The sequence below is a fragment of the Pseudonaja textilis genome, chromosome 1, assembly GCF_049901715.1.
Source record: "Pseudonaja textilis isolate UNSWEBS1 chromosome 1, rPseTex1.2, whole genome shotgun sequence".
Lineage (NCBI taxonomy): Eukaryota > Metazoa > Chordata > Lepidosauria > Squamata > Elapidae > Pseudonaja > Pseudonaja textilis.
This window is the reverse complement of record NC_141990.1, coordinates 3,992,661-4,006,410: the sequence shown is the minus strand read 5'-3', so window position 1 is coordinate 4,006,410 and position 13,750 is coordinate 3,992,661. Positions and strand designations below refer to the sequence as shown.

General features: G+C 50.5%; 1 protein-coding gene across 1 annotated transcript in view; it reads left to right on the top strand.

Annotated features, from left to right (window-relative positions):
* Positions 1-1,641: 1,641 nt before the first annotated feature.
* LHFPL7 (LHFPL tetraspan subfamily member 7) overlaps positions 1,642-13,750 on the top strand; it is a 74,813-nt gene continuing 62,704 nt past the window's right edge. The window contains 2 exon segments of the mRNA XM_087924804.1: positions 1,642-2,037; positions 2,039-2,077. Coding sequence (XP_087780930.1) covers positions 1,747-2,037; positions 2,039-2,077 — 330 coding nt within the window. The 5' untranslated portion in view covers positions 1,642-1,746.

The window sequence follows — 13,750 nt, the reverse complement described above, 5'->3', positions numbered from 1 at the left end:
AGAGAAGTTTTTGACCCAAATTGCCTGATCATGATTACAGCTTGATGATTAATTCATATCCAACAGACGAGCCGCATCATCAAAGCTGCAAAGCACCGGCTTGGCCGCTGGAGGGCAGCAACACCTTACAATACGGGCGGTTCCCCTCGCTGTCCCACCTAGAGGCCGGGTTGGGTACTGCCCACGTTACAGAAACACGCAGCGAGCCAGAGACGCTGTCCGCGTGTTGTTCGGCTTCCTCCTCCTCACGTTCTTCTTCCCCGAGAGCCACACTGACCTCTGCGGATTTCACTGCACGCCCAACGGCGGGAATCCCCGGCTTGGGCTCCGAGAGCGGAGTTCCCACGCGTGGGAAAGCTTAGGGAAGGGTCTCTCTCTTTCAAAGCCCTGGGGAACCCCCCCACCCCCGTCGCATCTTCGAGCCTGGCTTTTCACGGGCGGGGGAGGGGAGACTTTTCCCCGGGGAAGGGAGAAGACCCCCCCAGTTCCCACGAGTGGGAAATCTTGGGGAAGGGTCTCTATCTTTCAGAGCCCTGGGAAGCTCCCCCATCCTCCTCCCGCGCGTCTCCGAGCCTCGTTTTAGCTAGGGGGAGGAGAAGGGAGATTTTTCCCGGGAGAAGGGGAGAAGCCCACCCAGTTCCCACGAGTGGGAAATCTTGGGGAAGGGTCTCTCTCTTTCAAAGCCCTGGGAACCCCCCCACCCTCCTCCCGCGCGTCTCCGAGCCTGGTTTTTAACTGGGGGCGGGGAGGAGAAGGGGAGATTTTTCCCGGGAGGAAGGGAGAAGACCCCCCAGTTCCCACGCGTGGGAAAGCCAGAGGAAGGCTCTCTCTTTCAAAGCCCTGGGACCCCCTCACCCTCCTCCCGCGCGTCTCCGAGCCTGGTTTTTAGCTGCGGGGGGAAGGAGAAGGGAAATTTTCCGCGGAGAAGGGAGAAGGGGAGAATCCACCCAATTCCCACGCGTGGGAAAGCCAGAGGAAGGGTGTCTCTTTCAAAGCCCTGAAATCCCCTCCCCCACGCTCTTCCCTCGCGTCTCCGAGCCTGGTTTTTAACTGGGGAGGAGAAGGGAGATTTTCCCTGGGGAAGGAAGGCCCCCAGTTCCCACGCGTGGGAAAGCCTGAGGAGGGTCTCTCTCTTTCAAAGCCCTGGAACCCCCCACCCTCACTCTCCTCCCGCGTCTCCGAGCCTGGTTTTTAGCTGGGGGTGGGGGAAGGAGAAGGGGAGATTTTTCCCCGGAGAAGGGAGAAGGGGAGAAAGACCCCCCCGCAACCTATCACCCACGCCCCCCAGCCCCGCTTCCTCCCTCCCCCTTCGCTGGGGGGTCCCTGCGCAGGCGGGTGCGGCCGTCCTGCACGTGACGGGGAGCCGCTCCAAGGGAGACGCCCCCGGGAAGGCGAGGCCAAGCGGCCGGGGGTGGGGTGGGGTGGGGGTGGGAGAAGGAGGCACCTGCAGGCGCCGGCTCCCGCCGCCCGCCGCGATCGCGAGTGGGTGCGTGGGTGGGTGGGCGAGTGGCGCGGCTGGTGGAGGGGGGTTGTTTTCCCGCCGCCTGGCCCGGCCCCCTCCATGCCTCCGCGCCGCAAGAAGAAGAAGAAGAAGAAGGCGAAGGCGGAGGCGGAGGAGGAGGAGGAGGAGAAGGAAGCGGCGGGCGGCGGCGGCGGCGGCGGGGGCAGGCGGCATTGCTGCCCGGGCGGCCGGCTGCATCCTTGGCATCGTCCCGGCCGCCGAGCCACGCCGCGGCTCTGCCCAGGATGTTCAGCGGCGTGGGCTGCTTCTGGGTCCTCTTGTCCTCCTGCCTGGTGGCCGTTTGCAGCCTCGCTTTCCTCTCGCCCGCCTGGATCGTCCGGACGCGAGGCGGGGGCGGGAGGCGGTGGGGAGGGGGCGGCGGGGGCGGTGGTAGCGGCAGCCCGGCCGCGGCGCCGCCCGCCTCCGTGGAAGGCCTGGTGGGCGAAGTCGGCTTCGGCTTGCTCTGGCACTGCTCGGAAGCCACGCGGCACGTGGAGCCCTGCGACGACGGCGGCGGCGAGGGCGAGGGCGGCGGCCTGGGGGGGCTTCGGACGGATCCCTTCCGCCTCCTGGCAGGTGAGCCCGGGGGTTGCGTGGGGGGCCTCCGCGGTGGGGTGGGGTGGAAGTCGCCCCGCGGCTGTGGGGTGGGGCTGTGGGGTGGGGGTGGTCTTCGCGTGGCGAGCTCCTCCTTGCCGTGACAATCACGAGGCTGGGAGTGGGACGGTTGAGGTGGGGGGGGAGATACACGACTTCTCTTTGCCACCCACCCGCGATCGCGCCCGCCGCGTGGCCAGGCCCGTGGTCTGGGACAGACGGACGGGGAGGGTGGCTCCGCTTCAGCGGTGGGGTCTCCTCACCATATCCAACCCTGAGCCCCCCCCCCCACGCTTTCTGCCGGCGGCGGGTGACTTCCACGCCAAATTCAACGCCCGTGGGTGGGTGGGTGGGTTTGGGTGAGGGGTCAGCCCGTCGCGTGAACCCGTTGCCTCCCGTCCCGGTGGGAGGAAAGAAGGGAAAAAAAGAAAAAGAAGGAAGCTTTTCTTTTCTTTTTTTTCTTTTAACGGTTCTTTGTAATTTGCCCTGCGTGGCAAGCGTAGCCTTGCATCCTCCGTGGGGTTCGCTTGGGAAAGCAGCGTTGGAAACTATCACCATAGGCTGCCACACAAAGAGCTGCCAGTGGGAAATCGAAGATAATACTCATAGTTCTTAGGGGCAACCCCCCCACACATCTGGAGCACCTCTGGAATATCATCCGGCATTGACAAAAAAAAAAAAATCCGTCAATTGCAAAAAGGCAGCTTGACTATTCCAGCTGACATCCTGCAGCTATACCTTTGAACGCAGTGAAAACGTGTTCACATTTAACCATCCTAAGTCCTTGGGATGGATTAAAAAAAAAAAAAGCCTTATCCAATCTGAACATCTGGCTGATTGCGTGAGGAACAATAATCATTATGAAAAGATCAACCTGGGCATGACCAGTGAAATTAGCTGATAGCCATCGGGCTAATCTTTCTTCCTTTTTAAGTGGGTTGCACCCCCCCCTTTGGGTTTCCGGTGGTGGGTCTTACAAGACAGGACTTCAGCACACTTTGTGCCCCAGTTTTGTGTGAGTTGTGGTGCAGTTGTGCGGAAGGCATCTGTTGGGGTGACACGAGAAGGCAGCTAAAATGTGCCTTTTTGCTCCTTTAAAATGAGTCAAATTGCTGCAAACTAGCAGAGACAATCCACGATGAAGCCAGAAATCCAAATAGGTGTTAAAGTTCATCCGGTCCCCATGCGGGTTTATAGCAGGCTTTTAAAAAAATAAATAAATAAATCCCGATCTCTAGTATAGATTTTATTTTATTTTATTAAGGTAATAATGGGGTGTGAATTTAAAAAGAGAAGCGGCTGAGAATGGGCTGTTAAACACTCCGCCCCAAAAGACCCCGCTCTTGTTGTGATGGGCAGGCATCGCTTCAACAGGTCTCGCTCTGTGGTGCAAGGAAGTCGGGTGTAATTTTATGCACGTCCCCCTGATGGTGTATTGTTGGGAAGGGATTGGGGGGGGTGTTGTGTGTTTTCGCCCTGCGTTCTTTTGTTGGAACATGTGCGTGTGTGTGTGTGTGTGTGTGTGTGCGTTGTGGTGGCCGAGAAAGGACAAAAGAGTCTGGGGTCCTTTATCAGGCAATTTGATTCCACTGCTAGCCAAGCTGACGCCCTTCCCTCTAGAAATGACAATTATGAATGTTATTGGCAAGTGGTCAGTGAAATGGGGAGGCTTGAGTTTGCCTGGCTGGGTAGTAGCCTCCTTCCTTCCTTCCTTCCTTCCTTATCTATGATTTTCTTTCCTTCCTTCCTTCCCTCTCTCTTTCTCTCTTTTTCTTTCTTTATTCCTTTCTCTTCCCCTTCCTTATCTTTGATTTCCTTCCTTCCTTATCTATGATTTTCTTTCCTTCCTTCCTCTTTCTCTCTCTCTTTTTCTTTCTTTATTCCTTTCTCTTCCACTTCCTTATCTTTGATTTCCTTCCTTCCTTCCTTCCTTATCTGTGATTTTCTTTCCTTCCATTCTTCCTTCCCTCTCTCTTTCTCTTTCTCTCTTTCTCTTCCTTTCTTCCTTTCTCTTCCCTTTCCCCTTCCTTTGATTTCCTTGCTTCCTTCCTTATCTATGATTTTCTTTCCTTCCTTCCTTCTTCCTTCTTTCTTTCTTTCTTTCTTTCTTTCTTTCTTTCTTTCTTTCTTTCTTTCTTCCTTCCTTCCTTCCACTTCCCTTCCTTATCTTTGATTTCTTCCTTCCTTCCTTCCTTCCTTCCTTCCTTCCTTCCTTCCTTCCTTCCTTCCTTCCTTCCTCCTCCCTCCCTCCTCCTCCCTGCCTGCCTGCCTGCCTGCCTGCCTGCCTGCCTACCATAATTATTTTTACAAATAACTTCCCTCCCCCATGGTATTTTCCCCACAACAACTATCTTGCAAGGTGGGTTGCACTGAGACAGCAGGACTGGCCCAAAGTCACCCAGCTGCTTTCATGACTAAGCCAGGACTAGAACTCCCAGTCTCCTGGTGATTGGCCCAAGGTCACCCAGCCTGCTTTTGTGCTCAAGATGGGACTAGAACTCACCATCTCCTGGTGATTAGCCCAGAGTCACCCAAGCCTGCTTTCATGCTTAAGGCAGTGCTACAACTCACAGTCCCCTGGTTTCTAATCTGTTGCCTTAACTACTGAACCAAGCTATCTCTATTATTAAATTGGTAGGCTGTCCCTCTCACTGTTGGGCGCCTCTGGGTGGCTTAAGAATATATCTGTAAAACAGACTACGAAACAATAAGAAAAGATTTATCATTAAGAACGGAAACATGAAAATTAATGAACTTCTTCAGGGTGTCAGCCCCAAGACCTTCTTTCCAGACGTTTTCCAAGGAGCTTCTTTGGTTCTGAATGGATGGTTAGGAAGGGAAGGATTTATAAGCCTTTGCAGACAGCTGGTCATTTGCATCCTTTTAGAGGGTTGTTGAGGCCACTTGGAGTCCCAAAGGTGCTTTTTTCAAGAGGCAACTGGACTTTCTTGGTTTTTCCTTCAAGACCTTTCGCTTCTCATCCAAGGAGCTTCTTCAGTTCCGACTGAACGGTGGGGAAGGGAAGGAATTATACACCTTTTCAGACAGCTGGTCATTTGCACCCTTTTAGAGGGTCGCTGAGGCCCCTTGGAGGTTTATTTGTGTCCTCAGGGTCACCTGAGCGGTGCAAATGGGTATGGAGCTTTCTTGGAACCGCTGGAAGGTTTCGTGAAGTCTGCAAATGAATGGCGGGAGGTGTGGTGGGCGGTTTGCACTCTTTGTAACCACCAATCTCTGTTCAAAGAAAACCCCATGTAAAGCATTCAGGAAATCATGGACTTAACAACCATTTCTTAGTTCGTTTGTTTATGTAGCCCGCTCCTCCCAGCCGTGATAGATTGTTACGGTCTCTATACATTTCATAAATCAAAGATTTATTAGGAGGCCGTGTAGCCGTTCTGGTGAAGCTCCTTTATGTCCCTGCAAAGGTCTGCCTCTCACAGCTGTTCCAATATCTCCAAAGAGAAAAGGATAGTCTGACATCCTCATTGATGGGAACAGGTGGTGGGATGGCTCAATTTGTAAGAGGAGGTTCATCATGGTGAATTATGAGTTGAACCTACACGTTGAATCAAGGAGAGAATCAGCCTAGAACTAAGGATACATTTCCAGATATTTAGAACAATTAGCCAGTGGAACAGCTTGCCACCAGAAGTTGCGAGCTCTCTATCACTGGAGGCTTTTAACAGATGACAGATAATCAGAGTTGGAAGGGACCTTATAGGTCATCTAGTCCAACCCCACGCCCAAGAGGGAGACCCTACACCATTTCTGACAAATGGCAGTCCAGTCTCTTCTTGAAAGTCTCAAGTGATGGCGCTCCCACAACTTCCGAAGGCAACTTCTGTTCCATCGGTTGATGGTTCTCACTGTCAGAAAGTTTCTCCTTATTTCCAGGTTGAATCTCTCCTTGATCAGTTTCCATCCATTATTCCTTCTCTGGCCTTCGGGTGCTTTGGAAAATAGCTTGACCCCCTTCTCCTCTCTGTGGCAGCCCCTCAAATATTGGAAGATGCTCTCCTGTTTCCCCTGGTCCTTCTCTAGACTAGCCAGGTCCAGTTCCTGCAATCATCCATCATGTTTTAGCCTCCAGTGCCCTAATCATCCTGGTTGCTCTTCTCTGTCCTTTTTCTAGAGTCTCAACATCTTTTTTAATAATGTGGTGAACAAAACTGGATGCAGTACTCTAGGTGTGGCCTTACTAAGGCTTTATAGAGTGGGATTAGTCCCTGCCTTGATCTCAATTGTATCCCTCTGTTAATGCAATTTAGGATTGCATTGGCTTCTTTGGCTGCTGCTTCTTTGGCATATTTAGCTGGTTGTCCACTAAGACTCCAAGATCCCCCTCATAGTTCCTGCTATTGAGCCTGGTTTCACCCAGTCTATATATGTGGTTTGGGTTTTTCTTGCCTAAGTGTAGGGCTTTCCTTTTCTCTATGTTGAATTTCATTTTGTTAGATACAGCCCAGGGTTCTAGTCTGTCAAGATCCTTCTGGATCTTGAGCCTATCTTCCTGGGTGTTAGCTATTCCTGTTAGCTTAGTATCAAATGCAAATTTGGTAAGTTCCCCTCCTGTTCCCTCATCTAAGTCGTTAAGATATTGAAGAGTCCTGGGCCTAAGACTGAACCTTGTGGTACCCCACTGCTTACTTCCCTCCATGTAGACTTAGACCCATTAAGGACTACTCGTTGAGTACAGTTTGCTAGCCGGTTGCGAGTCCATTTAGCGGTGGTGCTATCTATTCCACTTGATAACCATTTGAAATGGTATAGCGCAGCGGTGGCTAACCTTTTTGGGCTCCTGTGTCAAAAATTACCCAGAAGGCAATGTGCCCGCCTCCCCACCACCCTCTTACCTGCACTGCGCATGCACGCCCTTCCCAGGTGATTTTGGGCCCATTTGACGCCTTTTCCGTTTGAGGGCTTTTTCCCGGAAGTGACGAAACGGCCCGGTTTTTCGGTCTCCGAAGGCTGCAGAGGCTTCCCTCAAGCCTCTGGGAGACTGAAAAAGGGTCTCAAGCGGGCTGAAAAATCAGCTGGGAAGCGCGCGCACTGCAGGTAAGTTTGGCTAGGGCACGCATGCCCCCACCAAGGGCTCCGCCTGCCACTTGTACAGTTACCTTGCTGTTGGGTTTATCTAAAGCTTAACATGCAACTTTCTCATTTTTGATACAGGAATTATCCACGCCAATTAAGGCAATAAAAAGGAAGCTGCCCACTTAGCAATCGTGCTGGTGGGGTGCTTCCTTGTACGCTCCATTTCCTTTGAAATTTCAAGCACGGCGCAGGGACTCGTCCAAGGTTGGCCTTCAAATATTAAACATCATAATAATCTCTCTGAAACACCTCGGCGCTCTGTCTCGTGCCCAAATGGTTCCCTGGCCTGAGCGATTTCCTAACGAAGGAAAATAGCTCATCTCCATACATTTCATTTGGTAAATCTGGCGCTGGCTGCTTTGTAATTGGAAATGATGTCATCGATTGCGGAAACCCGTGGTGAGCCATATACTGACTTGGGCATGGTTATGCGCAAAGAGGAATTGCGTAAGGACCAGCCTCTCCCCCCCTCCCCCTCTGGGGTCCTTCAGGGCATGGCACTAAGATAAAGGAAATTAGAAGCCCCTCCCCTGCATTCCGGTGTGGATTCCACCAACCCACAGGTGTGAACCTGTTACTATCCCATGTCTCTGAGAAAGCACCGCTAAGGAAAGGTTCCCAGGACTGCAATCCGGCCCCTTTCCTCCTTACATCCCTCCAACAGGTGAGATTTTCCCAGGCATCTGGGGTGCCAGGCAACGGTTATAAGTCATATAAAAGGTTATACAAAGCCAATGTAAGAAATATGTAAGGATATTTAGGATACGTGGAGTGGAAAAGGATTCAGTGTATCAAATTCACACATCCCACTTTTCTTCCACCAAAGAATGTCAGATACAATTGTGAAGACTTTAGGGCTAAAGTTTTTTTTTTTTTAAAAAATAATATTTCTTGATCTCTAAGATCTCTGCCGACGGCGACGGCAGCCTTAAAATTACGACACTTGGCCCTTGGGAGGAAAGTTATGACAAACCTATGCAGCGTATTAAAAAGCAGAGACATCACCTCGCCGTCAAAGGTCCATATAGTCATACCTGTTGTGGCCCCGACTCCCGAGCCTATGCTGTCAGAGGAAGAGGACCTGGAAGATGAAGGGGAGGAACGGGCAATGCCTTCCTCCCCAGGACCTTCCTCCTTGGTAATGCCTCAGGTTCCATCAGACAACCGAGAGGAACAGCCTGAGATGAATCAGGAGGAAGGCATATCGGAGCAGCCCCTGACAGGGAGTCAAGAGGAAGAGTGTTGGCTCGATCCTAAGCAGCGTCGTAGGGAGAAACGTGAGCAGCAACGTAGGAGGCGTGGGAGGGTCAGAGAGTGAGCTGAGTCACTGAGCCACACCCCACAGGGGTTAAAAGTGGGTGCGCTTTCTCCTTAAACTTTGTACGGGACAAAGTTTAACTGACTTTAGACTTTATTTGTGACTACGTTGGAAGGACGATTGTTTTGTGGACTGCCTTGTGCTTGGTGAAGTAAAAGACCCATGTCCCTCTGTGTGAGTAAGACTTCGATTTACAATTGCTCCTAGCTCGGACTTGGCAGGTAGGACGTAGTAGGTTGCCAAGAATGTTACCAGTTACAGAGGATTTGCTCTGCGAAGTTCAAGCCAGCTTGCCTGTCTGTGTTTGTGTGTGTGTGTGTGTGTATAATCCCTTACCTTTTGGGGGAAAGGGAAAGGGAGACAGAACACATACCTATGGTTTTTCCAGTAGCTTCAGAGTTGGATCATAATGAAGGCTGAGCATCAAAGAATTGATGCTCTCGAATTGGGGTGTTGGAGAAAACGCTTGAGAATTCCTTGGGCTGCAGATCAGTCAACCCTACATCAATTCAACCCTGACTATCCTTTGGAAGGACAGATGTTGGAGATGAAGCTCAAATACTTTGGCCAACAAATGAGAAGAGAAGGCTCTTTGGAGAAAACCCCAACGTTGGGAAAGATGGAAGGCAAAAGGAGACGGGAACATCAGAGAATGAGATAGTTAGATAGAATCATTACAACAATGAACATGAGTTTGGGCAAACTCTGGAAGACGATGGAGGACAGAGGAGCTTGGCAGGAGATGGTCCATGGGATCACAAATGATTGGACACAATTTAGCGACTGAACAGCAAAAAAGAATTTAGAGGTTAAGGCAGAGTTTCTCAAACTTTACAACTGGGAGACGTGCAAACGTCAACTCCCAGAATTCCCCAGCCAGCAGCACGACTGGGGAATTCTGGGAGTTGAAGTCTGCAGGTCTTCCAGTTGCCAAGTTCGAGAAACTCTTGGTTAAGTGGTTGAGAGCTCAACTAGAGTGCAACCATTCTAGTCTAGTCTAGAGAAAAGAAGGACTAGAGATGACGTGATAGCGGTATTCCAATATTTGAGGGACTGCCCCAACGAAGAGGGAGTCAAGCTATTCTCCAAAGCACCTGAAGGCAGGACAAAAAAACAATTGACGAGAACTAAGCAAGGAAGAAAAAAAAAACTGGAATTAAGGAGAAACTTCCGAAGAGTGAGAACAATTAAGCAGTGGACCGGCTTGCCACCGGAAGATGCGGCTCCATCACTGGAAGTTTTTAAGAGGAGACTGGTCAGCCGCTTGTCTGGAATGACAAGGGTCTACTCCAGGGGTGTCCAACCTTTCACCTTCCCTGGGCCACATTAGAAGATGAAAATTTGGTTTGGGCTGCGCATAAAATAAAATAACAGTAACAATACCTGATCATCCAAAAAACCCATAGAAAACATAGTTAACATATTAAATTTATTTGGAAATGAAGTTAGTGAGATGTTTTTATTATTAATTATTTATTAAAAATTATTTATTTTTTATCACAGTTTTTTTATCACGGTTTTTTTATCATGGTTTATTTTCTGGCCAAATTTTGCAGGGGGAGAAAGCTCGCCGCCTCGCGCCTATCTCTCCTCCTGCAAATGGCCCGGCTGGATGAGGCAGGACTGGAAGGCAGAAGCAGCAGCAGCGGCGGGGGCAGAAGCAGCGGTGGGGGCAGTGGCGGCGGGGCAGAAGCAGCAGTGGTGGCGGGGCAGAAGCGGCAGCGATGGCAGGGGCAGAAGTGGCAGCGGGGCAGAAGCGGCGGGGGCAGAAGCGGCGGCGATGGCGGTGGTGGCAACAGCAGGAGGTGGCGCTCTGACGGCGCCTGCTTTTTCTGTTGCTGCTTGGCCTGGCGCTCGCGCCGCCCTGCCTCGCGCCTGCTTCTCCTCTTCCTCCTCACTGGCTCTGGCACAAAGGTTGGGGTGGGCACTGGGCCGCATTACAAGGTGACCTGGGCCGCATGCGGCCCTTGGGCCGCAGGTTGGACAAGCCTGGTCTACTCCTTGAGCAGGGGGTTGGACTAGAAGACCTCCAAGCTCCCAGCTCTATTCGGATTGATTGATTCAGGACCTTGGATAGCTCCCCGGGACTTAACAGCCGGGCCGTCCATTCAGTACCACGGACAGCGGCCGCAGAGTCTAGCTGTTTGGCCTGAAATAAAAAGCAATTTTAGAACAGCTGACTGGGAACTCTGAGAAACTTATGACCACTTTTTTTTTCAAAGTTACGACCTTTCCAGCATCCCTGTGATCAGGTGATCAGAATTCAAACGCTTGGCAACTGATTCACGTTTATGATTGTTCATTTGCAGCGTCCCCGGGTCATGGGATCCCCTTTTTGCCCACCTTCGGACCAGCGATGGGGAAGCCGGATTCACTTAACAACAAGGTTACTAACTTACCAACTGCAGAGCTTCCCCTAGCAGCTGTGGCAAGAAAGGGGGTAAAATGGCGCAGAACTCACTTAACAAACAGAAATTTTGGACTCCGTGGTGGTCATAAGTCTAGGACTATCTGTATAGACTGTACACATACACATGTACAGGCATGACAATCCCTATTGCCTTTCCCTTCCCTCCCTTTCCTTCCCTTCCTTTCCTTTCCTTTCTTCCCTTCCCTCCCTTCCCTTCCCTTCCCTTTCTTTCCTTTTCTTTCCTTCCCTTTCTTTCCTTCCCTTCCCTTCCCTCCCTTCCTTCCCTTTCCTTTCCCTTCCCTCCCTTCCCTTTCTCCTTCCTTTCCTTTCCTTTCCTTTCCTTTCCTTTCCTTTCCTTTCCTTTCCTTTCCTTTCCTTTCCTTTCCTTTCCTTTCCTTTCCTTTTCCTTTCCATTCCTTTCCTTTCCTTTCCTTTCCATTCCATTCCTTTCCTTTCCTTTCCATTCCATTCCTTTCTTTTCCTTCCCTTTCTTTCCTTCCCTTCCCTCCCTTCCTTCCCTTCCCTTCCTTTTCTCCTTTCCTTTCCTTTCCTTTCTCCTTTCCTTTCTCCTTTCCTTTCCCATCCTTTCCTCCTTTCCCTTCCCTATCCTTCCCTTCATTTCCTCCCTCCCTCTTCCCTTCCTTTCCTTTCCCTTCCATTCCCTTCCCTTCATTTTCCTCCCTTTCCTCTTCCCTTCCCTTCCTTCCCTTTCGGCAAACCGTGGAAATTTTCTCTCCAGAAATTGTGGGCGCCCCCATCCCTGGAGGTTTTTAAGAAGAGATTGGAGAGCCCTTGGTCGGAAACAGTCCGGGGTCTCCTCCTTCAGCAGGGGGTTGGACTAGAAGACCTCCAGGATTCCCCTTCCAGCTCTATTCCGATCGATCGATTCGTCGATCCCGCTGGCCTGTTCTAAGAATCCACGTGCCCACCGCTCCGGGGTTACGGTTGGCTGCCTCAATCCAGCACGTTCTTTCTTGGATGCGACTGCTGACATATCCCTGCTGGAGATCAGTCAGGGGGCCAAACCGAGGCCCCAGAGGTCTGTGGCCCCCGATGGGGGACCCCAGACCTGGCATTTCCGAGGGGAGCTGGGTCTCTCCCCTTTGCAGCGTAAGCAACACCGGGGAGAAATAAAAAAGACCCAGGCTGGGCGAGGTGCGTGTGTTTTTGTGCCTCTAATTGGGCAGCCAGCCAACTCGCTGGCATTCAGGGTGCTGCCTAATTAACATTTCATTAAGCCCCCCGTTTTTTTTTTTTTGGCTCGCCTTGATGGAGGTCCAGGGGTCGCCCCATTGATGTGCTAATTTCCTGGCTGCTTTTGTCGTGTTTCTCCGCTGTCTCTCCTTTTGTGTACGGGGGAAATAAACAGGTTTGTAACGGGCAGAATAGAACCCGCAATCTGTTTTGTCCTCCGACATCTACAGCCGATTGATAGGTTGTACCAACATCCCCTAGTCTGGTCCCTTCAAGAATTGTCACCATCCCACATCAACACCACCCCCACCACCACCCCAAGTCGGTGAAGGTCAAGACCCTAACTCTAAAGGCAGCCCTCGACTTACGATCACAATGGAGTCCAATATTTCTGTTGCTAAATATTGGCATTTGTTACGTATTCCGGTTACTGGAGGGGCTGCCCCAGAGAAGAAAGTGGGGTCAACTTATTCTCCAAAGCACCTCAAGGCAGGACAAGAAACAACGGATGGAAACGAATCAAGGAGAGAAGCAACCAGGAATTAAGGAGAAACTTCCTCACGGGGAGGACAATTAACCGGTGGAACAGCTGGCCACTAGAAATTGTAGGTGCTTCCCTCCCTCCAGTGAGAATAGCTAAAACGTCCCCAAATACGATAGCTAAATGTTGGAGGTGTAACCATAAGCGGGGAACGTATTTCCACATGTGGTGGACGTGCCCCCATGCAGGGAGATGCTGGCGTAAAATTAAATCATGGTTAGAGGAACTGACGAAACAGAGAATTAAACTTAAACCAGAATTCTTCTTGTTAGGCATGTTAGAGTCTAATATGAATAAAAATATTATGTATTTTATATTATATTGTATATTATAAATATATAATATATATTATAAAAATAATATATTATATTATATTATAAAAATATAACCAATATTTAATGCTCCATATTATAACAGCTGCCAGAATCTCTTTCACCCCAAATTGGAAACAGGCCATGACCCTCCTAGAGACTGCAATAATCAACAAGGTGTCATGCCTCTGTTGGAGACTGACTCCGAGGGAGAGGAGGAACAGCCGACAGGGAGTAGAAGTGTGGCTCCAGAGGTTGTGGAGGAAACTCAGGAAGGGCACAAGCCGGCTGGGCATTCAGAGGAAGACTCCCCTCTTCATCCTAGGGCACGCAGGGAGGATAAGGGAGAGACATGGTCTACGGGGGAGGAAAGGGCCTTGATCCTTTTCATGGGCTTCAGCTGTGAGAATTGGTTAAAAGGACGGACACACGTATGGGCCAATGCTGGAAACAAAGCGTGGAAATATCTCGAGTCTGTCATTCCTCTCTGAATTTGGCATCCTTTGGGGTCATCACACAAGGCATACGAATGCACCGAGAGGAAGAGATTGACGAAGTTATTGAAGGATAAGGAAGAAGGAGAATACTATAAGATATGGGATACCTGGTATGAATGGATAAGGAAAAGACGCAAAAGGTGTCAAATGATAATGTATCAAATACCATAAAGCAATCAGGTTTACGTGTAAATAAATGTAAATACAAACGTATAGATGTATAAAATGCCTAGAATAACGAAGGAGCGAATACAGAGATGAATAACATGTTAATAGAGGACATTTAC